The sequence below is a fragment of the Uranotaenia lowii genome, chromosome 2, assembly GCF_029784155.1.
Source record: "Uranotaenia lowii strain MFRU-FL chromosome 2, ASM2978415v1, whole genome shotgun sequence".
NCBI lineage: Eukaryota > Metazoa > Arthropoda > Insecta > Diptera > Culicidae > Uranotaenia > Uranotaenia lowii.
Window position 1 is genome coordinate 377805852 of NC_073692.1, and position 27821 is coordinate 377833672.

The 27821-nt window shown below is 35.5% G+C and overlaps 1 protein-coding gene across 2 annotated transcripts in view; it reads left to right on the forward strand.

Moving 5' to 3' along the window:
* The window catches only part of LOC129744379 (RNA-binding protein 24-B-like), a 163962-nt gene extending 136350 nt beyond the window's left edge, over positions 1–27612 (forward strand). The window contains exons 5-7 of one of the 2 annotated variants that reach the window (XM_055736880.1): positions 23016–23175; positions 23253–23340; positions 23410–27612. In XM_055736880.1, coding sequence (XP_055592855.1) covers positions 23016–23175; positions 23253–23340; positions 23410–23576 — 415 coding nt within the window. In that variant the 3' untranslated portion in view covers positions 23577–27612. The remainder of the gene's footprint in view (positions 1–23015; positions 23176–23252; positions 23341–23409) is intronic. The other variant, XM_055736881.1, reaches the window with a different exon arrangement.
* Positions 27613–27821: the final 209 nt, after the last annotated feature.

Genomic DNA, 27821 nt, shown 5'->3' on the forward strand with positions numbered 1-27821 from the left:
AAAATTGTATTCTCTCGTGCCGAAGTGCAGCATTTTCTTAGCTGAGTTTGATGCTATTCTAGCAAGATTCCGATCAGTAGGTTGATTAAACGTAAGTTATGATAATATTCTCCAAATATCAAATACGATTTGCTAATTGAAGAAATGTGTTCCGATTAGGTCGAATTCACTGCCGTGAATTGTCGTTCCCGGATAAATATTGCATTTGCGAAATATCTTGCTTTATATTCTCCATCAGATCGTAAGTAACCATCTTTGTTATAAAAACACCAGAAAGTAACTTTATCGCAACTTAACAGGAATCCGAATCCGGAACTGATTGTAGGATCTTCGGCAAACTAGTTTTGATCGAAGTAGAAGACTTATTTGTAAGTAATCTGGTCTCATATTTGTTAACAACATTGTAAATTAACAAAAGAATAAATTTTCTAGTTGAGTCACGTCAAATACGGACTACAAAAAGTCTACACTGCTCTAGAACTTCAATACGTTCGAAAAACAAAATCAAACTTTTTAAGGAAGCTTTTTAAGAAATCCAAGCAAAAACTTCAACGCATGTTGGCGAGAGAATGGTGACACTCCGATCCTCGTTGAATTTTGCTTTGAGAGGTCATATCTGCACTCCATCGCGATTCAATTAACTCTTCGCATCTCCTCTCAACCAGGGTTGAGATCCGTCATCGCCAGGAGGTGTGAAGCTGTGACTGTGAAGCCTTTTGGTGCGTCACACTCAATTAACTGTTCCTCAAATGGGTTCCTATTCGTTTGTCAGTCGCTCATCCCCCAGTCGTGTGAAGCTAAACGAATTTTAATGTAAAACATTCACCAATCGCATTCTAATGACCGAAAACTCCCTGCCAGCAGCCGAACTGGAAATTTTTTTTTTCTTGTTTACTTTCAAGGTCATTTTTTCTTTCGAAGTGTGAAGTGTTTCGCCAGTCACAAGCCGAAGAAATGTTGACTATTGTCGTGCTTATGCCGTCATGTGAGTGTTGAGATTCCGTCAATTGAGTACGGTCCAGTCCAGTCAAGCGTGACGGGTGAAATCTCTCAACTCTGCTCTCAACCGCTACTACAGGCCTGATATCTCCGTGTGCTATCGGGTGATCGATAATCACTTGTCCCGGACATGCGCCTCTCACACCACACATTACCGGTGAAAACGAATTTCTAAACCAACTCTCCCTGCGTCCAGAGTCACTCTACTTCGAGAGTATTCCACGTACCGCGAAATGCTCTTTTTCCAACGATATTCACTGTAGAAAATGGTATGTGTTGGTAGAGTATGGTATTGCTGATGAACTCCAAAACATAGCACTTTTCACAGTAGTTCGAATCATGGGGTTTCTCTAGGATATCCACTGAGCACTGAACAGTCGATAGAGTCGATAGAAAAGATCTAGTCTAGGCATTGCAGCTTCATCACAGAGAACACACGTACAAGCTCATAAAAATCTTCAGAAAATTGTGTACAATTTCAAATGCCACAATTGACTAAGCTATTAAAAATCGACTTCAAACCATGTCATCTGTTGCGCAGAAACTTTAAACAAATTATTGGGGGCTGCTCCTTTACGCGGCTTCTGTTTTGCGGAAGTTTTCGGTCAAATCGGCCTTGGAACCTATTCTCTTATAAGACCTGTACTCGGTTTTCTCAATGATCACTCCTTTCATTCGGATTTGACCCTGCACATCCACCACCGGACGCGCTTGACCATTAAGACTTTTTCTAGGATTGTAATTTTTCCTGCCTCATTCGTATCGCGCGATTATCGCTGCTTGACCAAAGCTTGGGGTCAGTAAGGTGTTATAATCAGTATTCCACGTGTATTTGCTTTCATCGTTCACCTTTTTTACAGCTTGAAAAAGGTACTTTTCGTACATGACCTTATTTCTTATGATCTTATTTCATTATTTGGTAGACTGCGGTTGAAGGAAGGCGAGGCGTTTTTTTCTGAAAGTATAAGTTCAAAAAATTATCATAATTCAAAAGATTGAATTTTATCAAGTGATATGTCTGGATGAATGGAACCCGTTCAGTGACCATCTACACCTTCAGAAAGTGGACTCCCTCGTGAGTACCAGGACGAGTTTTTCTAGACGGATGATTCCATTCAAAATTGACATCTTTTTCTATCATTTCTGGTGTGCCCGATCCCTTTTTTACTGTTGCTTTTGTTTCTATTAGATTTTAGAAAAATGTATCTCCCCGGATCTGGAAGACTGCTTCAATTACTCCAATTCATAAAGCTGGGAACATACACCAAGCAGAAAATTATCGCGGAATATCGATTCTCAGCTGTTTTCCGAAAATTTTTGAGTGTCTCGTTTATGATGTGCTGTACCAAACTGTGCGACATACAATCTCTGAAGATCAACATGGGTTCATGAAAAGAAGATCGACGACCACCAACCTCATGACGTACGTATCGAAATTGGTTGACAGGCTTGATAAACGTTAACAAGTTGACGCCGTGTACGTAGATCTGAGTAAGGCTTTCAACAAGGTACCGCATGATTTGGCTGTTGAAAAGTAGGGGCGATTGGGGTTTCCTGATTGGCTCTGCAATTGGATAACCTCCTATCTTGTAGGCCGAACTGCTTTCGTAAGACTGGGCTCTGTTTACTCGACACCTTTCAAAATTTCCTCGGGAGTGCCTCAGGGAAGTCACCTGGGACCTCTTATATTCCTTCTCTTTATCAACGATTTGACTGCTACTCTTGAGTCAGAAATACTGCTGTACGCCGACGACTTAAAAATTTTCCGGAATATTTTTTCGTTAGTCGACTGCTGCGCTCTCCAAAAGGACATTGACAGTCTGATAGATTGGTGCCATCAAAACGGCATGACTCCGAATATTACCAAATGTACTACCATCACGTTCACTCGACAACGAAGTCCCATCACTTTCGAGTACAAAATGTCAACGACTAACTTGAATCGCACATCGGTCGTCAAAGACCTTGGCATCACTTTAGACAACAAGCTCAACTTCTCCCAGCATATTTCCATGACAGTAGCCAAAAGTTTCGCAGTACCTACTTGGCCTCATACGACGAAACACGCAGTTTTTTAGTGACTTCTACAGTCTTATTTTTTTTAGTTGATCACTCAGGTGGTAAATCCTTTTTACGGATTGCATTCCAAGGCACGACTAACGACCGAGTCCCCCCAGTATGCTACTCTGGGTCCATGGGTGCATTTTGACGACTCATGATGATACTAAGTACTCCTACGCCATAAAGTCCACCTGGGGCCGCAGACCTGGTTCCCACCTCGAACTGTTTAGTACACTATGCTTCAATAGTGGGAGGTCTATTCGCGCTAATGCGCTTCAAGGCAATACTCATTAACGAGACCACTTTCAGAAAAACCTCCTATCCTCACGACTCGAAGCCTTAACTCTCCTCTAACGACTTGAGAACCGACATCTCCTCGGAATGACTCGAGATTCTCACACAAACCTCTCCTCTTCGCGGCTTGAGGCCTGATCTCTCCTCTAACGACTCGAGATCCGACCCCTCCTCGCATCGACACGAGGTTTACCTCTCCTCTGCACGATTCAAGGCCCGATCTCTCCTCTAAAGACTTGAAATCTGACCTCTCCTCGTAATGACTCGAGGTGACCACTTGTACCCCTGCTCTTGTTGATAAGGGGCCAGATCCCTCCTCTTACGCCTCGAGACCCGACCCCTTATCATAAAGACTCGGGGTTGACCACACAAACCTCTCCGCCTGAAGATTTGAGGCCTGACCTCTCCTCTAACGACTCGAGGCCCGACTTCAGGGTTCGAGGTTTGCCACCTTGCCCGTCGTGTGCCTTCTACAGTCTGAAATCACTGAATTGTGCTCTTGTGCGTACCTTCTTTTTTTTATAGGAATTTAACCTATTGAGGTCATTCTTCCTCCTCTTGTGCGTAGCATTATCGAATTTGAAGTGCAAATTTGGGAACCATATCAGGCGGTGCAATCGAAAAAATAGAGAGAGTACAACGATGCTTCGTCAGATACGCTCTATGCCAGCTACCTCGGAACGACGCCCTTGAACTTCCGCCTTACGAACAACGTTGCTCTTGCAGAATAACGTGGATTGTCCAGAATTGTTATCACTTCTACCGTTTAATGCTCCTCTGAGGACTACCCGAGCCCAGGAATTGCTGAGACTCTCCCATCGTCGAACTCAATACGGTCAAAACAACCCTATAGATGTATGTTGTGTTAGATTTAATGAAGTTGATTCTTTCAAAGAAGGAACACAACATACCATTTCTTACTGAGAATACATCATGGATAAATTTTTAGTCAGCAATCTGACTCATAGAAGGCCTCCAAAATTCACTAATTCGCGTGTCTTCAACCTTTAATCATCTTGATTTGGCGAAGTTATTCAGCAAACGTCATTAAACGTCAATTGACTGATCAACCCAAAAACAATGACCAATGCCTGTTCGATGTTTGGCACACCCTTTTTTCCCTCCGTGTGGTTTTTTTTTCGTTTCAATTGCCCCAAACTTTGAACTTTCGCCTTGTTAGTCGCATACCGCAGTACGCAGAACCAATCATCAAATCTACGGCACAACGGAATTTTGTCATTGTTTAGCGACCAAAAAGACTCTCATCGGAAGATATATTTCATACAAAGTGTAGGAGAAATTGTCCTCTTTTTCAATGTTTGCACTATATATCAAATTTTTGATAAATATGATTCATTATTTCAGAATCAAGCTGAATTAAAAATTTAAAAAAAAATACTAACTATGGCACTACATATCCAGCATGCTAAAAAATTAAAAAAGCATGATAAGGAAAACAAAAATTCTCCTCTCATTTTATTCCAGATGCCATCATGTATAACAGCTTTACCACAGTTCGTAGTCTGTAAAATTTCAATGGTAATGAATAGTTGAACAAAAAGGCTGAAAAAGTGTTATAGAAACAGTTCTTTAACTTCTCCCATTTGGCTGCTCTAAGACTTCTTCAAACGCTGAAACATAGTTTCAGTTTGTCTTTATTCAGCCAGTAGGCTGAATCAGCAATTAAGTGTTTGCTCAGCTTTTGTTCAGCAAATTGCCGTTTTAAAGCCGTTTTAAATGTTTGTTGAGAGATTCTCAAATTACAAAATTGATATAAAAATATATAAATATTGATAAAAATGGCAAAAATGAAAAAATGAACAATATGACAAAAATGTTAAAAAAATTAAAATGTATTCGAAATGAATAAAATAACAAAAATTACAAAAATGACAATAACGACAAAATTCACTTTTGTCATTTATGTTGTACACTGCCGGCCAAAAGTTTGGGATCACCTCCTAAAAAACATGAAAACTTTGATCAGCCATATCTCAGCCATCTTATGACATATTGGAATTTTTTTTGAACTCATTCAAACCTTCTTTGCATGCTTTTTGAAAAAGGTTAATATTGAGTTTATATGACTTAAATTTAGTTTAAAGTTGGGACATATTTCAAAAACTGAACTTCAATTTCAAACCCGATCATCTCAGGGTGAGGTGGATCAAATTTCATAATTCGAGTTGCATTCGAATCCTTCTTTTATACTCATTAAGGTACATTTGTTTTTTTTTGTGCGGCAAATTTGCAATGTACTTAAAATATATAAAATAGCTACTTACATCGTCCAAAAGTTTGGGATCTCCCCGTAGTATGGTGTAACGGCCAGAAGTTTGTGATCAGTCTTCTAAAACATGCATTTTGTTATCATGCGTATCTCTGTTATCAAACAACGTAATGTTTATCTGGTAAGGTGGTTTGGACGCTAATGGGTTGAACTTGCTTTATGGATATTTAGTCGAAATATTTTCGATTTCTATTTTCGATGACTAACTTCTTTAAAATTTTAGCTAAAAATTCATCTTTTTATGATGATTTTCACCCAATACTACGACCATTAATAAAAAATATGCAAATTTGTTTTGACCACAACTTAGTTGTTTTACAAGTTATTGCAGAACGGATTGGCTCATTTGCAAGTCATTTGCAATAAGTCACAAGATTGCTGAAATATGGCCTATCATGAGGTTGCCAGATTGCCCGGTTTTATCCGGGTTTGCCCGGATATTTAACACAAAATTCGACAAAAGTCCGGCCCTGCCCGGCTGCCCGGATTTTAGTTAAAAATGTCCGGATTTTGCCTGGATTTATTCACCTTATTTGTCAAAACAAACAAACAAAAAACAAATTGTGTTTTAATTTTTTTTTTATTTATGCGTCTAAAACGAAATTTTTTGAACAATTTTTTTAAAAATAACCATGAGAAGTTTTTTGAAAGCGTAACATACGATTTGAAAACTGCTGATGAAAAAAAAAATTTTTTAATGTTTTTTTCCTTGATTTTCGGTCGACATTTTGGAATCAAATGCCCGGATTTTATCAGGTTTTTAGATGAAAATAGCCCGGATTGTCCGGTCCGAGTATGTGCTGAAAAAATTCTGGCAACCTTAGCCTATCAAAATTTTCCTGTTTTTTAGGAGGGGACTTTACATTAGGCCGGCAGTGTATCTTTTGTCCTTTTCATTAATTTTGTCAATTTTGTTGGCTTAGTAAATTTTTTTTATATTGTCAATGTGGTCAAGTTTGGTCAGTTTTGTCACTTTTCTCAAACCTTTCAAATTTTGTTAATTTAGTAATTTTTTGTAAATTTTGTCAATTTTACCAAATTTTTTTTTATATTCGGTCAATTGTGCCAATGTCGTCATTTCTTTAGATGTCGTCAGTTTTGTCATTGATATTAATTTTTTCAATTTGGTCTATTTATCATTTATGTTCATTTTGTAATTTTTTATTTTAGTTATATGTCAATTTTGTAAAGTAATCGAATTTATGTCAGTTTTGCTAATTTTGTCAATTTTTGTTGTTTTTTTTTCAATTTTTTCAATTCTATCAATCAATTTTAACAAAAAATCATGCAATAAAATTTAAATTGAAAAAAAAATTGACCAAATTGTCAATTATCACAAAATTGAAAACTTAACTTAATTGACAAAAATGTCAAAACGACGAAATTGAAATAATTAATAAAATTTTCAAAACTGTTATGATTTTCAAAATTTTGAAACCGCATCGTATCTTACTTCAGCGATTTACCCAATTATGTTTTCAATATACTCGTCTTCTTCACTTCAAAGGTCAATCCTGGAAAATGTAAAATTATTTGAAACACATGGTTAGACGTTTTTCTAATTGTATTCTAAATTCACATTTTTAAGTCACCATATACTGTATCAACAACAAGTATTCATTGAGATTATACTAGTTTCAAAAGAATCATACCAACGGGATCAGGATATTGCAGGATTCAGTAATTTAAAAATTTCCAATTAGTAGCAAATAAAGTTATTTATATGAAAATGATAATAATTTTAAAATACTTCTATCCCATATACCATTTTGATTTTTTCAAATCAGTCTGGTTTTACTGTGGTAGAAATTTTTCAATCATAATTTGATGATTCAGAATTAAGAAAACTATTTTTTGTTTATGGTTTTGTATAATATATGTCTACATAAAATTAACAGACTGTAGGAAAGGCTACATCTACAATCCACTATCATGTGTATAACAGGCTTGCCATTTCTCTAAAGAGAATCACCGACGTGCTCGGTTTTCGATTCTCGGTAGAGATTCACTGAAACGCACCGCAGAGATTTTTAGCCAAACCTCTGTAGAGAATCTGTTAATCAACACGACAGAGCGAACACACACTATAGTGAAAAAAAGGTTTCACCACGGAGAGCGACAGCGACGGCAGCTGGCTTGGCTTGTTGCGTTTACCAATACATACGAAGCTGATCCACTCGCCCGAAACATTCATCGTTTGTTGATGCTATTATTATGCACACCATCGTGTTTGTTTTTGTCTTTGCTTTTTCGTGGCTTAAACCAGTCGGTCCTGTGTTGTCACCGGGGTGCTCTACAGTGAAAAATTTTCGCACGCCGGAGCTATTGGAATTAGGTGTGTGTGGCTTTCGAAACCGGGGTGCGAATAAACTGTGGAGAGGAACAAAAAATCTCACCCGGGTGAATTGCGGTTATCGCACGGGGGTGTTTTATTCTCCGTTCTCCGTTTTTCTCGGTAGAGAATGGCATCCCTGGTGTATAATTTCGGGCTTTAGTTTTAGTTTAAGTCGTATTCTTCATGCAATATCGGTTCTAACTTAAAAGAGTCATGCTTTTCGGAGATCTGGACCTTTACGATGTCAGCCTTTAGACAAGCGATAAAGGTCTGGATGGTCAGTCTAGCGGAAAAAAATGAAAAGAAATCAGTCCATCATGCCCCACTGAGTAGTGGTTTATTATATTTTGCGATATGCACTTTTAACATTTCGTGTTGCAATTCTGTAAACTGTCAAATGCAATGTTCCATCATGAGAAAAAAAAATCTCCAAAAGACGTAACTAAAATTAATGGTGCAGAATCCTGTTCACCGAATCGTGAAGCGCAAAAATGGAGCTCAATCGTGAACGGTTACAGATCACGTCTCAAACCTAACGGTCGAGGTTTATTACGACTTTTTGGTAAGCAAAGAACATCTGTCAAACTGACACTGATTAATCGATTTGCGCCAGTCTCTCGAAAAAGGGTCGCCCGGGATTAACTGCCAGTGACAAAATGAGACGTTTTGAGCGCCAAAAGCCGAGTGAGTGGGATTTGGCTTTCGTTCGGATGAAGGTGATAGATTTGCGTTCGATCTGAGCATGTCAATTGGTCGGATGACATCTCTCCTGGGAACACTCTTTCAACCGTGTGGGTCTGAAGAAAAATGAGCAAAATTACAGTCGCAATTTCAAAACCCACTCAAACCGATTTATTTCATAGACCATTTGAACCAATATAACGTAAATAGTCTTTCTAGATACGTTAACTGTCTAGCTCTTTGTGCCTGGCCGCAAATTTACATAGATAGGTACCTATAGGTAGATAGCTACTTAAGTTGCGCCGTTTGTTGAGCGACCAGCGAACGTGATTGGACATAGCCGTCGTCGACGATGAAAAAACAAAATGGCGACTTAAACTACGGCTAAGTCGTGCGGGGGGTTTTTGTGGCGATAATTGACAACGACGGAGACAACAACAAATGAATTGCGGCGCGCGGCCTCAATGATGTTAAGGGGGGGGTAGGGTCTAACGGGTATAAAAAAAACATCATTTTCACGATTTTTTTCTAGAGCTCTCGTTCAAACAAATGTATTCAAATTTTTTGCATTATACAAAGCATTGTTAAAAGAACATTTAGTAATTTTTTCGTAGAAAAATATTGAAAAATGAGCCGGTGACGGAGCATTTTCGAGGATGCCTTTTAAAAAACAGGATTTGCGGTGGACACTGTATCTCAGCACAGAATCATCTGAAGTCAAAAAATCAGAGCAAAATATTTTTAATAGATGTTTTTCTGGACCCCAACGTTTTTATTTAACTTAAAAATATTTTTATGAAATTTTTGTGGCTGTTTGAAGTAAAAACTACGATTTTTCACTTAAAAATCCGCCATTTTTCACCTCTAAAATCTCCCCAAAGTAAAAAAATCAAAAAAGAAAAACGTTGGGGTCTGGTATTTTATATGTAGAAAATATGTTCCAAATTTGAAAAGAATCGGATAAGTAGTTTTCAAATGACGATGTCCACGGACTTTAAAAATGTGCTTTCGAGAAAAACGCGTTTGAAGTTTCTGCTCTTGCTTTCTTGCAGTATTAGATAGGAGGAGATAAATGCCTATAACTTCTACAGTTTTGCTTCAATTGACTTGAAAATTTGACACAACATTCTTGAAATGTTTTACAATAAGAAAATAAAAAAATAAAAAAATCGATTTTTTGAAAGTGTTAGACCCTACCCCTCCCTTAAGTCGACTTTCGTTCGGTTTGCCGTTGAGAGATTGTTTCTCTCCCCCCCTTTGAATGCGTGGGTGGTTTTAAACCAGTCGGTTGGCTGGCCCTTTCGATTGGGTGGTTGGGGTCACGTGGTTTTAGGGAGGCGGGGGGAGAAAGCGGGACATGGTAGGTCATAACGAATCAGCAGCGCAAACGGTGCACAAAGAGAAATCTTTGACCGTTTCTTTCGCCTTCTCCACGGCTGTGATTCGTAATAGTGTCATAAAAGACCCATTGTGAACCGATGAGTTGTATCTCTTTGGAGTGTGGTCGGTGAAGAAAAAGAAGGAGGAGCTTGTCTTTTCTCAGACTTGGCTTATTCACGACGGAAAGAAAACTCCACACAATCTGGTGAATGACTACTCAACTTTGCTTTCAATGTTTTGTTTCTTTATTATTGGTTGGGAATTCAGTCTAGATGTTTGTTCATACACAAGTTAATATTGAAAATGAGGTCTAAAAATTATTGACAGAATGATTGATGTCGAACGAATTCATCTTCTTTAGTTCATCCATGAGGTCAATCCACTCCCAGGGTAATAAATTAGCCGGTTCGATTCAGTACGTACAGGGCTATTTTCGGCTGACAGATAAGATCTTACATGTCCCCCTAGCACCAACTTTGGTTACCCTTCAAATCGAAATCATTTACTCGGACCGACGCACATGTAGACCAAATTTGGACAAATAGCCAAAATACCTTGTGTATTCGTTAAAGGCTTTCCCAGCGCGTTTGGTTCGAACGAAAATCAAGTTTTCCACCGAGCCGGAGGGAAAAAACCTCCAAAAGAGAGGCAATTTTCAGGTGTGACGATCATTTTTGGGGGGGAAGAGGTGTAGCGGCCCGCGTAAATTGTGTGACAGAGTGTCACTCGATGGGCACATGGATTGGAATGGAAGCTCACATGCTACCCCCCCGTACAAGTCTCGTCGTCACGTAATGGCAACCCCTGCCTGGCCCTGGCTCAGAGACCGGAGCAAGTTTCGAGCGGAATGGCCGAACAGTAGGTTGACCATCCAACCTACCGTTAAACCCGCGACGATACAGAATGACACATCCTCAGGTGGGAACGAAACGAAACACGGGAAGGTCAATAATGGTGTGTGGGAGCGGCTGCTGGCTGACTGACTGACTGACTGACTGCAGCAAGGCCTCTGACAATTGACTGACAATAAACAACAAAAAGCACGCACGCGTACCTGTACCTACATATAATTATTGAGCGGGGGCACACATATCGAATCCAAACAGAACAGAGAGTAACTTCACTGAACATACATTACATACATTACTATCTGTTATTCGGATATCTCCGAATTATTAAATCATTACTCCATAAAATTGGAAAAGCACTTTACATTTTTTTTTCTGGAGAAAATTTCCTTTACTTCTTCAGAATAAAGAAATATCAAAATTTAAAACCACTTAAACATCTTTAAATTTTTGTAATATACTGACAAGATTTTTGTCTGCCGGATAAATCTACAGTTTGAGCTATGCTAGCATGCCTACATTGCCAGCTTATAATTTATTCATCCACACAAGCGGCCGTGATGGCAAACGAATAACTGGACAGTGGTGGACCGATATAATTACCGGTGTATCACAATAAAAATTCCCCGTTTCGCGACATAATTTCTGTACCTACAGCTCTACAGCTAGAAATGTGAGATCCATCCGATGGCTTTTTGAATCGCTCCGATTGAGGGTTTACCGAACCTTCAATTTCAAACCTACGTTTCATCTTAATTAAAATCTGATAGATTGCAACAAAATCGCTATTGATGGGTTTCGATGACCTCATCATCAAAGGTCATTTTGTTCAAGGATTTAATTATCATTTCGGAAAAAAATCTTTTTTGTCGAAAACGGTAGGGGAGAATGAGGATACTTGATCCCTGGGGATACTTGATTCCTTAGCTATATCTCGAAACTGGAATGTCTTACAAAGATCAAATGTTCTAGAAAAATGTGTCAAAATGAGCAAAATAACAATGCTTGTAGTTAAAAAAATTTTAACAAAATAATTGTTTGAGTAATTGAACTTTGTTTGGAAAATTTCACAAAATGTAACTTGAAGATCTTTTTTCATCACTTTAAAATGTTCCTTACAAGGGAAAATTATGAAAAAAATATTTGTTCCAATGTATCAATCGTTCGTGCGTAAAATGAACTTCATAATGCCATATTTTCAAAGCAATGGAAAGCTCTCAACTTTTTTTAGGAAAAAGTTTTCTAAAATGTTGATTATGGGTACAATTGATCCCCTAGAGTTGGGTACAATTGATCCCCCTTCCAAACGGCATATTCTTCTTCTGAATTGATCGTTATGATTGCTGATTACGAAATTACTAATATTTATCCAAAAACTAATATTTATCAAACAATTGTCTGAAAAAAAGAGCAAAAATAATTAATTTTCTCTTAGTTATAAAAAAACGCCTTTAAGTATGCAATGTTATTAGCGTTGTGACAAAGTTATAGAATTTTCTTCTTATGTCTGCTATTAATTGTGAAATGAGAACAAACATGACAAAAATAGTCAATTAACATTCTATCTTGGGGTTTTGTTTGATTTTTATACAAGGATTAGGGCTTCCTGAATAAAAGATCAAGTCTCCTTCAATAGGGGATCAAGTCTCCCATAACTTCAGAAAAATCGCAATTTTTTTACTCCCACGAAAATGCTTCTAGTTCATCAACGGGTTCAAGTATCGTTCTAATTTTTGGAGCATAGAAACTTGAAGTTCAAAGCTGTCAGAAAATGTCAAAGACGGCGAGTTGCTGAATTTTTCCAGAAAGATATGGTGAAAATAAGAAAAGGGGATCAAGTATCCCCACTCTCCCCTACACTTTTTAAAGCAGTTATTTGAACCTTGGGCGATTTGCTTCTGGAAATTTGACAGTGTTGCTAGATTCTTTTCGGGAAAAAAGACTGCTCTGGTTGCGACATTGGCCCTTATTCTGCGCCGCGCGTGACGTGATGATCGTCGAGTCACCCAAGTCACTCTATTCCAGTAGTCGGTTTAAGTGAAGAACGTCACTTCGGATGAACTTTGAGAGATCTTACCCTATTCTCGTAGTCACCGTGAGTGAGAATCGTCGCATTCAGATGCTGCGTTACCACATACACAGATTTTTCTGTAAGTATACAGATTTGTTGGAAATTTCCAAACACAGAATCTGTACATACAGATTACAGATAATTGGAAATTTATACAGATTTCATACAGATTTTCAGAAAATCAGAGATTTTCCAAGATATTTTGATTATACTTTGAGTCAATCAATAATCATCTACTTTGATGATTCAATCATCCATCAATTATCACGCTTGTAAATGAGGAAAAACTTCTAGATTAGAGTTCGGAACCGTTACAATGCACTACAACAACCAAATGGTTGATGAAAGTTTTAAAACCTGCGTTTAAGAATCATATACCAAAATTGGTCATTGCATTATAGGAACTGTAACTTTTGATGGTAGAGACCATTGATACAATGTTCAATTCCCAACTGATTGTTAAACCCCAGAAGGACACAGTTCATTATATTTAACGGAATATATCGACCTAAAACTTTGCTTAACCTTATTTCTCACACGTAGCGGACATGTATTTTGTCCGTTACAATTAATCGGACAAAGTTAAACCAAAAACGGTTCGCGTATACAAAATATCATGTTTAACACTGGTTTGACATGTCGCACAAATAGTAGCTCGCAGTAACGAGCAGCGTAGTACAAATGAGTGCGCTACGCATTATTACAATTGTCACCGTACTTCAGCGGAGGGACCCGGAAATTCCGGGCCGGAATGGAAATTTTGATACAGATTTTAATACAGATTTTTGAGATTTTATACAGATTAAAAAGCGCCCCTATTAGAATTGACGCTTTATGAAAACCATCTACAACTTACGTGGATTTTTAGTTACTTCTACGCTATGTGATGATGAATGCTACATCAAATGTGTTTGGTATTGACATGATATTTGCGTCTATTTTCCTTTCAATTTTCGTTCAAAATAATGCTAAATAAATTAAATATCTTAGTAAATAATGTTTATTTGCTCTTTCTTCCACTATAACGCTATCAATAAATAACCCCACTCTATACTTATTTTGCTATGAAAAAAATCCTCAATTCGGGGAGATCTCGCCAGCAGTTGATTTAGGAAGTTCTGTAAAACGTCAATTAGCAAATATCAATATGTATTTAAAAAAAAATTAAATGAAAAATAATTTAATTACTTCTATTCGACAGAGTTGCCAACTTTTCTTTTCCAAAATTCAGGGAACCTTGATATAAAAATCAGGATTAATCAGGCTTGAATAAAAAAAACCGAACTGCTGACTTTTAATTGCCTTTCCTACAAAAAAGTTTAGTTATCGATCATGGTTTTACAATAAATTATGGGTTTATAGGTATCTATTGATTCAGCTCGACGTTCATTCTCCAAAAAATTTCCAATATTGAGATAAATAATCAGTTATATAAAATTTACTATTTCTTATGAATAACGTTCTCGTCGGCTCCAAAAAGGAGATGAAAAAAAAGTTTAAAAAGAAGTTTGAATGAAGTTTGAAAAAGGTCAACAAAATTTAAAAAAAATGGAAGTGACTTATACATAGACTATGAACGCTTTTGGAAAATGTTGGCCCATACTCAAAAAGGTTAAAATTCCGTCAATTCCAGATTGTTTAAATTATTTTTGTTGTGTTGCTTCTAAGATAAAAAAAAGTTTACTACAAACATTAGATAAAATATGACCAGTTCGTTTTCTCGTTTGCTGGTGAAAATTCACCATTAATTTAGAGCTTTATATACGGATAGAATGGAAACAAAATTGGATATGTTTTGTGTTGATAGATGATTGGAAAATAAACAACATAAGTCTCCCTTAAATTTCTCATTTCTTACGATTCAAGTGCTGGGAATGGAATTCGAAATCCAAAAGCAGAATTTAGACCCCAAATTATGTTAAAAGTCGCACATAGAGTAATGCGTAGGCAATTTTATATTTGAAAAATACAGTTGAGTCCACCTATTATATGATTGTGAAACATCACAGCGCAAATATAATTACTTCACTATACTTGATATAAAACTACCGTTCTAGAAGAACGATGTTTTTGTAAAAATATTGCGTTTACTTTTAAATATGTATAAGCGTTTGTCTAATACGGGCTTACTCTTGGAAAATGTCGTTATTTTTTAAATATAGAAATTTTATCACTAAATGACTATAAAAATAGCACTATAACTATACACATACAGCTTAGCTTAGCTTGGTTGACTACTCACATCCACCTTAAATCGTCAAATCCAAAATGCTTTCATAATATAATAAAGATGTATGAGTAAAAACAAAAGGTTTTCAAACTTGGTATTTTGAATTAAGTATTACAATGAAGGCTTATCTGTTCTAAGAACAATAAATTATAGCATTTTGAACTCCACGATCGCTGGCGTGGCTCAGTAGAACTAGTTCCACATCGCCAATGGTTGCTACTCCGTGATTGACCGAGGCCATCAATTTTGTTCAAAGGTCAAAAGAATGGTACCTGGTATTGGCAGTACATTCACAATGCCCAAAACTGATGCTCTCTCTTTGATTATCAATAACGGCGCCGGCCACGTCCTAGTAGTCAAAAGATAGTTTAGAAAAGAGAGAAAGGGATGACAGAACAATATTGTGCTTTAGGACCGAGGTCACCTCTGCATCCTAGCAAAAAAAAAATGTTGTTGGAAATATGGGTGAAAGGATATGATCAGGAGGCACTTTTGACTAGTGCGATCAACTAAACCTAATAACTCTTTTATAATTTAATGTTTATTCTTAGTAAAACTATATAATTTACAGTTGAGTCTAGATTCTGCTTTAAATAATTGATCATTTCATCGAAACCTGCTACTTCTGTAACTATGAATGCAAATCTCACAGAAGGAAACCATAAAATAAAACATATTTTTATTTTAAATTAAAAGGTTCAAGATATTTGGTACTTATTTTAATAAGACCAACAAATGTTTCAAGTTATTTCAATAAATAAGGGACATATTTATAGACTCAAGAATGATTGGCATGTTTTTAAGAAAAATTAATAAAACGAATTCTAAAGTTCATCTTTAAAAAGCAAATAATCGATGAATAAACTGGTTTGTATCAACAACTTATTGCGCAACAACATTAAGAAACATAAAAAAACGCCTAAGATATTATCTCTTGTGTTCAAGAAACACCGAAAAATTTCTATTGACTATACTTTTTTACTTGAGTGAAAAATTGGAACAACCTCTCTTGAAAATAGTTCTGGTTAGTATTCTACTAGCTAGTATTTAGTAAACTTGAACACAAAGTGAAGCTTTTATTGGTACTTCCGCTATTTATTTATCATCATATTTATTCAAACATAACGTCAAAAAATGTTGTGACCGCCTAGATATCAATCTGTGACTAGAGGAATTTCTGAAAACTAATATGAAAAACTGAAAGAGAAGCTTCATTTGTACTACTATATATTTGGCCAGATTTTTCCTAATTATTACTCTACCTTTCCTATTTCGAGGTATTTTGGCCAAGAATTTATAGAATTTGCTTACCATTTTATCTGACAACAATTTACGCTAGATGTACTTGAAGCGAAGAACAATGTTTAATAAACCTTGATCAAAATATAAAATTCAGGACTTGATAGTTAACTGAAATACATACATACATATGTATCTAATTGAGAAAACTTAGACATGGAAACAGATAGAAATTGTTAATTCAATTTTCTGAAGAAATAAATCTTAAATTCAAACATGTAAAACTGACTTCTTTTCAGTTTTATATTTAAAATAGAAACTTTAATTTGGAACCAATTTATTAAAACTAATAGCATCTCTATTAATAAAGTTGTTGCTCCCCTTACAAATAAACTTTAAAAATAATGTATTTTAAGCGACAAATTAATTTCAACCGTTTCTCAAAAAAACTTATGGTGATTAGAATCGTTCTGAAAATCTGGCAACTCAGTGAATACGTTGCCCTGTTTCAACTTTCATCTGAACGAAACTATGTTGGAGTCTCCGTAACTTTGCACTTTTATAAACGTTCGTATTCGGGACACGAACCACAATCTGCCAATAATCCCGAATCAAGCTTAGACCACTGTGGATATATTACCACTTAACAATAAGGAATTTACCTACAAAAACCATTTAAAGTACGAGTTTAAATGGTCGAACGATAAATTAATAATTATCTTTAGACTAATAATTCCAATAAATTTTTCATCATTAAAAAACAATTTTGTGACGTTGCGAAAAAAATAGAATGAGATGTCACACTAGCGCCACTTTGCATATGAACTTATGTGGAATTAATTGGAACCTTATTGGGCTTGAGAAGTAGCGAATCGTTCCTTTCAACTTGTACCCGAACTTGCGTAAAAGCTTTAACACAACTCAACGAAGAAATTTTTCGAGCCTCGCCCCGTAAATGACAATTTTCCAAAACGATTTGGTACCTAATCATAATAATCGATAGAACTGAATTTGCTAATTAAATAGATTAAAAAAAAACAAAATAAACTTATCTTGAATCTCTCCTCTCAAACCAGTTGGCATGGCCCATTCTGTCACGGCTTCAGTTGGTTGGGCCCCCGGGAGGGCGTAGTACGAGCCCCATACTACGCAGTTCCTTCAGAAAATAAAATGCTTCTCATGGAAAATCACGCATAAATATCACTTTCACAAGACCGGATATTCCACGAAAACGTTGCACGAACGTTGAGTTCCATTTTCGGAATCATATTTTAAAAACTTCACCGGAAACATACGAAAAACTTTAAAATATACAAGGACCGAAACACGAGCAACCTCCATTCGGAAGCAGCGTTGCCAAAACTCTCAATAGCACTACAGACCCCGTTCGTTTTTGGCAACACGCCCGTAAATTTTATGTTGCCAAAATCGAATGTTGCCAAAATCGAAAGGTTTTTTTGTCGCTCTTTTATTTATGATTTTTATTTCTAATTAGTCAAAAGTGATGTAAAACCTTATATTAGCATAATTTTTTTCAATTTGATTCAATTATATTAGTTTTAAGCATTAAAACATGGAAAAACTCATGTTTTTACTGTTTAAAACTATTATAATTAGGCCAAATTGAAAAATTTCATGCCAATGTTACGTTTTACATTAATTTTGATCAATTTGAAATTAAAATAAAAAATAAAAAAGGAACAAAAAAACCCGTATTTTTTGGATGTTGCCAAAAACGAACGGTTTTTGCTCGGATGTTGCCAAAATCGAATGTTGCCAAAATCGAACGGGGTCTGTATAACTATACACATACAATGAAAAAAGTAATTCTTTCACTTTCAAGAACCCGTTTGCTTCTTAATGCTTTTTGGTGTCATCAGGAGAGCTGTTTGTTTGCGAGCCTTAGAAAACAAAGATATTTAAGGATTTTTAAATTACATTTTTACGAACAGAAAAAAATCAAATACAAACCTAAATTTACTTATTTAATACTCAATAAAAAAGCTTTAAAATGTAGAAAACAGTTTTCCAAAATTCAAACTATGTATAGACTGAGTTATTCATGATCATGATAATGTGCAAAAATTTATTGTTGGTCAAAGTAACTCCGGTGATCAAAGTTACCCCGTTTTACGGTAACTTTTTCATTTCTGACATCAAAAATAAAAATTTTAATTCATTCGATATTAAAGATTTTAATTTGTTTATCATCTATGTAGCAGACTGCAAAACGTTTTGTTTTCGAAAATATCTGAGATTCTGGTTTAAAATTTCTTTAAAATTTTAACTTTTTCTCAGAACTTAAAATTACTCGCAGTCATCGAGAAAATGATCATTCATTCAAAACCTTATTTGAAATGTCTGTTACATTTTAAAGTTTTTTCAAAAAATGCACAAATATTTCAATCCTTTAATTTTTTGCATTCATGTGATTTTTGTAGCCATATGATACCAGGAATCGATCCTTCCTTTCATATTTTTTTTTAAAACTATTTCTAGAACATCGATTCAAAAAAAAAAGTTAATATTGTGCCCTCAAGGAATACAAAACAATTATTAATTTTATTAGTACCCTCATTAGTTCGAAATAATTCAAATTTCATTTCATTCATTTCAGATAAAAAATAGTTTTAAAATCAAGATATTTCATTATTTTCTTTTAAAATTAGATTTGGAAATACAATTCTTGGATCACAACTAACAACGAGAAATGAATTTCAGAATTAATAAAGACAATACGATATTTTTGAATCACTATATATTCTGAAAAAAAATACCACGGCACATGGAACTTTGTAGAGTAATTGGCCTAAAATATACTACTATTATTTAATAAAAAAATATTCTGAAAAATATAACAGATTTTTTTTTTAAATATCAGTGTTTTAAAATCAGGTTTAAGTGCACAGCAATTATAATAAAAAACTAATCTGATGTAATGGTTTTTTGAAATGAGAACCATTAAAATTTCTTTGTAATTACCTTGCGGGGATATGAAGAAGCTCCCTAATAAATAATTGAAAAGTTTCTTAATATTTTCTACTTTTCAATAACAATTGTATTATTTTCAATTATAAATTGTCATTTATAACGAGAGATTCCTCAATGAGCTCATAATAATAATATAATGTTATAATAATTTTGAAAATTTTCAAAATACTTCATATTTAGTTCAATGAGATCAAATTGAAGGAAAATGGGCAAAATGCAGCTACAACCCCCCCCCCCCCCCCCCCCTCCCCTTTCACTTTCTCAAAGCGAACGTTTGTCCACTAGATATAAAAGTTTTTTAAATGGGCGATTTTTGAAAATCTGTAAAATCTCCCCGATTTTTTTATATTTTTCCCAATCAAAGCAACCATCGTAATCCTTCCACTGCATTTTAACCATGTGAATGTAGACTACCGCTAAGACCAAGTTCACTCGTGTTGGGAAAAAGTGGTAGAAATTTCGACACTTTTAGCACATTTTGAAAACTTTACAATGCAAAAACATTTTCAAGATTTCAACACAATGTTATATTTTCGCATGCTGTGTTGCAAACATAGCAATATTTCTATCACATACGGCTGAAATAAAAACAGTGCTGTAAAAAATACAACGGCCAAAAATCTTGAAAACGTTTTTACATGGTAAAATTTTCAAAATGTGCTACATGTGTGAAAATTTTTACCACTATTTCCCCACACAAGTGAACTAGCTCTAAACATACGGACAGTACAAATAACATAATGCAAACTGTAGGTTCAAAAAATCATGACATGATTTAAAAAATTGGACTGATTTAATCAAACGAACTGTAAGGTGCTTAAAAAAGAACTCTTCATGCTACTTAGAGCAAATAATGTTAATCGCAAACCGCCGCAATAAAACCTATTCGAACATATCGATTTCACTTTTTAAAGAATGCCTACGTGAAAGAAAAGGAAAACTTCGCTTCGATTCGCTTAATTCTTGCAATTTTTGCAAAAAATAACTGTGGAGACACGTCTGAAATCTTGAATTGCTAGGCCACACCCGGCTTGGGAACAACACTACCCTTCACTGGACTAGCACACTCGCACTAGGGCATTCCGGGAAGAGAAGCACCGGAATCCGGGGGTTGATCCAGCTTTGCTAATAATGCAAACTGCCCTGTGTAATGATTCCACTAATTATTCAATAATTTGAACATACTACATTTTTCCGACTTCGAATTTGACACGCACGGAAAAACAATTACGCTCGATTCCGTCAACGCCTACTTCCCTTTAATTCTAGTTTTGGAAATACGTACAAAACTTTGCAAATATGTGAAATCTTTCCGGCAATATTTCCAAAATTCTGTTTTCTTTGACACATATTTGTGCATCGCATGAGAGAAAAAAAGAGATGAACCAAAGAAATCCAAAAGCTGACCCTATCTGAACAAATTTTCGCGTTTTCCACAAAAGAACTTTAAACCAATACAAGACTGCCTTAATCTCATTTTCAAAATCTGCAAAATTTTGTCATTTATTTTGATTTAAAAGAAAACTTTTTATACTACAGGCGTTTTGAATTTCGAAACATAGTTGTAATTTGACACATCTTAAAAATCAATACTCACTTTTGATCTCAAATTCATGACTATCGGCTCAAAAGGGTAGCGCTCTTAACACTTCGTTTCATGATTTTTTTTATTTTTCCTTAATAATCATTTTAAACAGTTGAAAATGATGAGTACATCAAGAAAAAACAAATTAAAATGAAATACGATTTTTCAATTTTTCCATACATTAATTGTGCAAATTTGTTACTTTATGAAACGCAGGGTTAAGTAGGAAGGTAGTGTATTACCATACACTTCATGTTCAGAATCTATCTAATTCTTGTCGGAACACATAGATTAAAAACCCGTACATTTAAAAAGGATTATGAGAACTACCCAAGTAACCATAAGCACTGATGACCTGTCAAAATGCTATCCAAAAACAGCTATAGAGCTTTTCTGCTCTCTCTAAGCTCTATGAGACAGATTTGACGAAATTAACTGCTAGCTTAGTGCTTGGTTAATAAAAGAAACCCTTTTTCTTTCTATCTGTAGTTTGACTTTTTTCAACAAGGTCGAAAATAGTTATTTATCCAACAAGTTGCTGGAAGTGATTTTTTTCAGCATGTGTCGTGAATTTCATGATGTAATTTTTCAAGTATTTGAAAAGAAAAATTCGGTATCTCTGAAAATTTACAACATTTTAGAAAATACTCTTTTCTATCAAATGCTTTATTCATAAAAATTCATCGAGGGTCTAGAACAACTTTAAACAAATTTAAAAGCTGTGCAGACGAAGGAACTCTTTTTCTATCCAAATTTCATCTAACAATAGTTTTGAGGAACCAATTTAGAACTTCAATGTGTTGAGGGAATTTAATTCTGAACAAAGATAAAGAACAAACTATAAAGAATTACTAGAAACGGCATGGAGGAGAGTCTCTTTTAATTTTCACCAAAAAATTATAAAACAGTACAAATGACATGAATTCAACTAGTTGTAATATAAAATACGACTAAGCTATTAGAAGTAGAAGTTTTGTGGGAATTTTTCAAAGTTCATTCCAGATGATGTCGAAAAATAAAACAATTTAAAAAAAAGGTTTCTATAACACTGGTTATAAAATAAATTTAACTCAATCTCAATCTGTACTTCCTTAACGATTTAACTGACAACCGATGTGTTTTGCTTTCCTTACAGTCACGAAATCGCTGTGTCACGTACCGAAAACGTGACAGCAGTCAGTGTTGCCAGTCTATACTGAACTGTAGCAAAAAAAAAGAACAAACCCCGTTCGGATAAGAAAACAAAACATTTCATCGACAACGATCGAGTATTGAGTCACCCGGTTGAGTAATCGTCCCGATCCCTAAAACCAAAACAACAGTGCGCGAATCACTTTCGTGTGTGTGCGTGTTTGTTTTCGATTTATTTTATTTTATTTTTTTGGTTTTTTCTTCGTTCGTTGATCCCTTATTATCTTTATTATTTTCGTTTTCTTTTTCTTTTAAGTTTTGTTTATCTTTAGTTTACCTTTGATTTATCTTTTCTTTGTGTTTTTATCCCATTTTCGCCGCTCTTTTGACGTTTGATTGTTTTTGTTGTGTTACGTTTTTTGTTGTTGTAATTTATGATAGAGTACGTTTTTTCAGCGCAATATCACAGGTTAGAACCGGTTTTCTTGTGAGGGTACTTTGGGTTTTTTTTCCTCTTCATTTAGTCGCACCCATACGAACGCACAAACTTCAACGACTGACTGCAATAATATTTGATTTAGTTGATAAAAAAAAACCAATAAACTTAAACTAAAAACGCCTATGTGCTACGACTAAAGCGAACGGAAGTGAGCGAACCAATAGCCAGAAGTTGTTCTTTTTTATTTCGGTTTTCAGTTTCTTACTGTTTTGTTTGGGCATTATTTTCTTCTTTTGATTTTTGATTTTTCTTAACTTAATCCAAAGTTTGCCGTTTTGGATGTGCGAGTTTAGTGCTCTTCTTTGATTGTAGTTTGAGCGAGTTTTGAGCGTGGATTTTCGGTTCTAATGTTTGTCTTTTTTCCTTTCTTTAATTTTATAGAGTACAGCCGTACATTTATGGAACGCCGTATTTGGGTACAGCCGCCGGAACGACGGGAGCAGCCGCGGCAGCCGCCTCTGGATTAGTGCCAATCCCCGCCACTCAGTTGTCACATGCCGCTGCCATCGCAGCCGCCACTAGTCAATTCTACGAGTACCAGGTAGGTGTTGACGTTTCCGCTGCCGTTTGGCAGCTTTTTCAAGGTTATTAATGTTTGGTGTCCTTTCTTTCTTTTAGAATGCAGTAGCAGCCGCTGCTGCCGCCCCTTACCCTGGCCAGTACAGTGGGTTTGAGGCATACCCGTACGCCACTGCCGGTGCTACAGGTAGGCTATTGAACGGTCAATGTACTAACGGTAAACTTAATGGCTCTAATGCTCATACTATTCCGCCAGCAGGAGCAGCCGCTGCGGCCGCTCAATACATGGCAGCACCGTACACATACGCTACCCTACCGCAAGCGGGAGCCGCAGCCGGTGGCTTCCCCGGACTGTCGCCATATCAGAACGCAGCCGCTGGAGCTGCGGCGGCCTCGGCCCTGCAGGAAGCCCGACTTCAATAATATTTACCGAAAGCATCCTCAACGCTGTCGCTACTGACCCTGCTCGGTGGAACCGACAAGATCTGAGGAAATATCTGCGATTGCCGCAAACAAACAACCCCCTACACAAACATATACACACACATCAACAGACAGACCAACAAACCCGAGAGATGAAAGGAGGTCCACAATAAACCCCGCCATCTTGCGGTTCGGTGATAGACTAGCGGGAGAGCGAACGTGTCACTATTTCGGCTTTCTACGACGCAGCCCGCTCTCTGTTTTGGAGAATACGAGAGAGAGAAAAACAGATGGAGAGCAGCAGCTAGTATAGCTAGGCAGTTCTTTTTATATGGATATTATCTAGTACTTATGCAAATAGTAGTTTTAAGTAATCAATTATTTACTTATCGAAAGATTATTATTATTAATATTGAATCATAAATTAACCTATTTATTATAACCTAGTTTTACGGTAAAAATTCATTATTTACTAAGTAATCGAAACAAAAAAAAAGCTCAACCTTAAGACATATGAATCTAAATATTACAACAAAAAAATCCTTGGATTAAAATTATCATTAAAGCTCTTAGTTGTAAATTATTATAAAATTACGTAAAAACCGATATGCAACTATTCTTGCAATAAAACTATATGGTTTAATCTTTCTTTTTACCAATCAATTTAAATCTACGGAAGCAATACATCTCAAAGCAGCTATCCCAAAAATCGGAACCAAAACCTATCAAAGCGGCGGCACACATTTACTTAAGCTCTTACCTGCCACCGACTATAAACAAAAAAAACTAAGAAATAATATCTCAACCCAAAAAAAGAACAAACAAAATATACGGTAATATATTTTACAAAAAAAAAAAACAACCTGCTCCGAGCTCCTTTTTCACATAAGATGATTATTTTGAACAAAAAGTAAAAGAAAAACAATTGTCATGTTACAACCAGTTGACGAGAGCGAATATTACTATCAAAAATAATTACACACACACACACACACACACACACACGGATTAACACTTAGTGATATTTATCAGCCGTAAAGTCTACTAGTAACATATTGCTATTTATACACCGGAGTTTGTAAGAGAGCGAGAGAGAGAAAAGCGAAACAGGGAGAGCGATGCAAAAAAAAGTGAGTAACAAACCGACAAAGCAAGCCGCGAAAGTCAAAATTTTTCTAAGAACCTTGTTCTGTTGACTCTTTTGAACGTTGTAATATTTTTTCCAAGCGAGAGAAGCAAAATTATTGGAAATTAAAGAAGTTTGAAACAAGGTTTACTTAGCAGATATTTCTGCTATAATCCAAGTGAAGATTCGATCCTTTACAAGTACTGGGAAACGGAGACGACAACAATTTATTTGTCCTTTTTTTGGAAGAAAAGACTTTTGTTTCTTCGAATGATGTTTCTTAAGCTCAATTGACTAACTTTCAATGCATGGAGCATCCATTTTTCGATAAAAGTTTAAAAAAAATCATAATCAGATTTCAGAGAAGTGAAGTCCAAAAAGATGGACCGGTAACAAAGACTATATGTCCATGAATGAAGTTCGATTTCAAAATCCTTGTTTACATTTCAACTTAACGTCAACATTGAAGGTGAAGTCGTTGGGCTAAAAGAACGTCAATCAAACAAGTTACACGGACATGAAAGAAGAAGAAGAAGAAGGCGATCACCATGAATCGGAATCTAGTCAAATGTTTTTTTTTTGTGTGTGAATTATTTATTTTGTTGATGTACCTAGGTCATATTTAGCAAAAATCTGTCACCCGGGGGCGGACGATCAGCAATGACTAAACCGACCGGAATCCTTCCTCAGTTAAAGATTTCATATTTAGTTTCCCGCGAGAGTTAGATTTCAAATTATGTCTTTTTTTACAGTGTGAATTCTTACACTTTTTCTTCGGTAGATCAAATCTTCTGTTTTGTAGACATTTTTTTCAATTGATTCAATTGAGAGAAGAGACTTTTTCAGCTTGAGGGAGCAAGGAAGAGCATGCGAATGCGAGCGAGCTAAACCAACGAATCAATTTACGCAGAAAATAAATCCAAACCTCAATCCTTAAAACATAAAATCAATAGGCTTAAGCGTTAGCATACTCTTGAAAACAACAAACCTTTTTAGATCTTTGCGAAATATCTCGAAAATAAGATAACAAACAATATCGAAACAAAAGCGTAGATACAACAACACAGTGACGGAAAATATCTTATCAAAAATCGTGCCTTTTGTGCTGGAACACACCGAGAGAAATCACACCGATCAGTAAAATTATATTTAAAAACAATCGAAGTAAATTAACAAAAAAAAAGAACCTATCAGCTCCCACAAGGCACTTACAAGACCTTTAACAATCCTTCAAACCAGTCTAGCCTGGTCAGGTCCCATCGTGTAGCATTTTACGAAACAGAAAGGGTTTGAAGGATTATTGACAAACTACGAAGCGCACCACCAACTTTTGACAATATAGAGATAACAAAGTATGTAAAAAAAACCAATCGAAACCGAAATTTACAAACAAAATTTAAAGTAAAAATTACTAGATTCGAGTAAACTGTCATGAATTTTTTAACAAGCAGGTAGAAAACCGCATTTTTAAGCGCAATTTTAGACAGTTTAAATGCTTGCAAAACACCACAATATCTTGCGTCTATTTGGTTCAAAAATAAATCTTATACTGAAAAAGTTCTCCTTGGAGCGATCAATTGATGAAACTACACAGGGCAGCACAAATTCGACCCCAGAAACGCAGAACGAAGATAAAGTAACAACCAGAACCCAATTGTTAACAAAAAAACAGGTAAATATGTCAAATTGTTAGGATTCGTTTACGAAATTAAACTGCTCAAACAAATTTATATGTTTACCACATTTGGGCGTTCATTTTTTTTTAAAAAGGTACATTACTCAAAAGAGTTATGCAAACGCAAATTTGGTCTTGAAAACAAAACTTTTCGATTTTTTTCTGCCGACGAACCCAATCCCGAAAAAGTTTTAAAACAAAGAAAACTGTGTAAAAATTATACAAAAAATCACATTGTTATGTTTAAAATTTGAGCAAGTGGAACAAGCAAGGAAACGAAAACAAAACAATCGGAAACGATCAAAGTAGACCAGTGGTTTCCGAACGAAGGCGAAATCAATAAGTACGCAAAATAGCAATCCCTATTCTAGTGGTTAAGTTTAAGAGGAACAAAACAAATACAAAACAATATTATTATTAACGAGAAAGCAAAACAAGAGTTAAACAAAACGTGAAAGAATCTCATTATTGCAATTTGAAACACAAGAAAAACACACAACAAAAATTATTTGAATGAAAGCTCTAGAGAAGTGGTAACAAAATTGATGAATAGCAAGGAAGAAATGGAGAGCGAGAGAGTAAAAGAGAACAAAAACACGTGACTCGCCTTTGGCGAGGAGATATTTTTAACTGTAAAAAGTTACACAATAAACGAATATTTGTTTAAGGTGAAAGTATTTTATACTTGATGAATTCATTGAAACATAACAAAACAAAAACAGACCACTCACAGTTATAACTGAGTCAATCGACGGACAGCGGCCAGTAGAAGCTTTCACATGTGAGAGCGAAGGAAATAATAATTTCTTTAACATTAATACATATTATTACAAATTACACAAAAAAAGATGAAAAAAAAACCAAAAAAAAATACTGATACTTTTCAAAAACCGAAAATACTGGGCCGAACCAAATCTGAAATATAAATTCAATATAAAATCAGAGCAAACCTATTAGCATAGAGCATTACTTCATTACACTCGTAATTGATGGATAAGTACAGAATATGAGAAAAACAATAGATATTGACAGCAGACAACAAAAATGAAAAACACACAAGCAGAAAATGGTAAGAAAAAAAATCAGATTTAGCAGTAAGCAAGTCGGTAACGAAACGATAAGAAGAGAATACATTAATCAAGTGACAAAGAAAGGTCAAATACAAGAATTAATTATTATACAAGATTAGAAACTATATATTTAAAATAAAAAAAAAACAAACCTTTAAAAATAAACCGGGGTTTTGATGATTAAATCCGAAAGTTCTGCCATAAGTTTGATCTACCAACTTACTCCTTTTACCACGTAGCCAAGTTGCCACAGTACATAGACTGAGTCGGTTTGGCGTCATTTTTGAATTTCTCAAACCCTGGGCTCTAAAAAGCTTCGTTTTGGTTCAAATCTCATCCATGATTTTGTGCAGAATATTTAAGTAACGTTCACA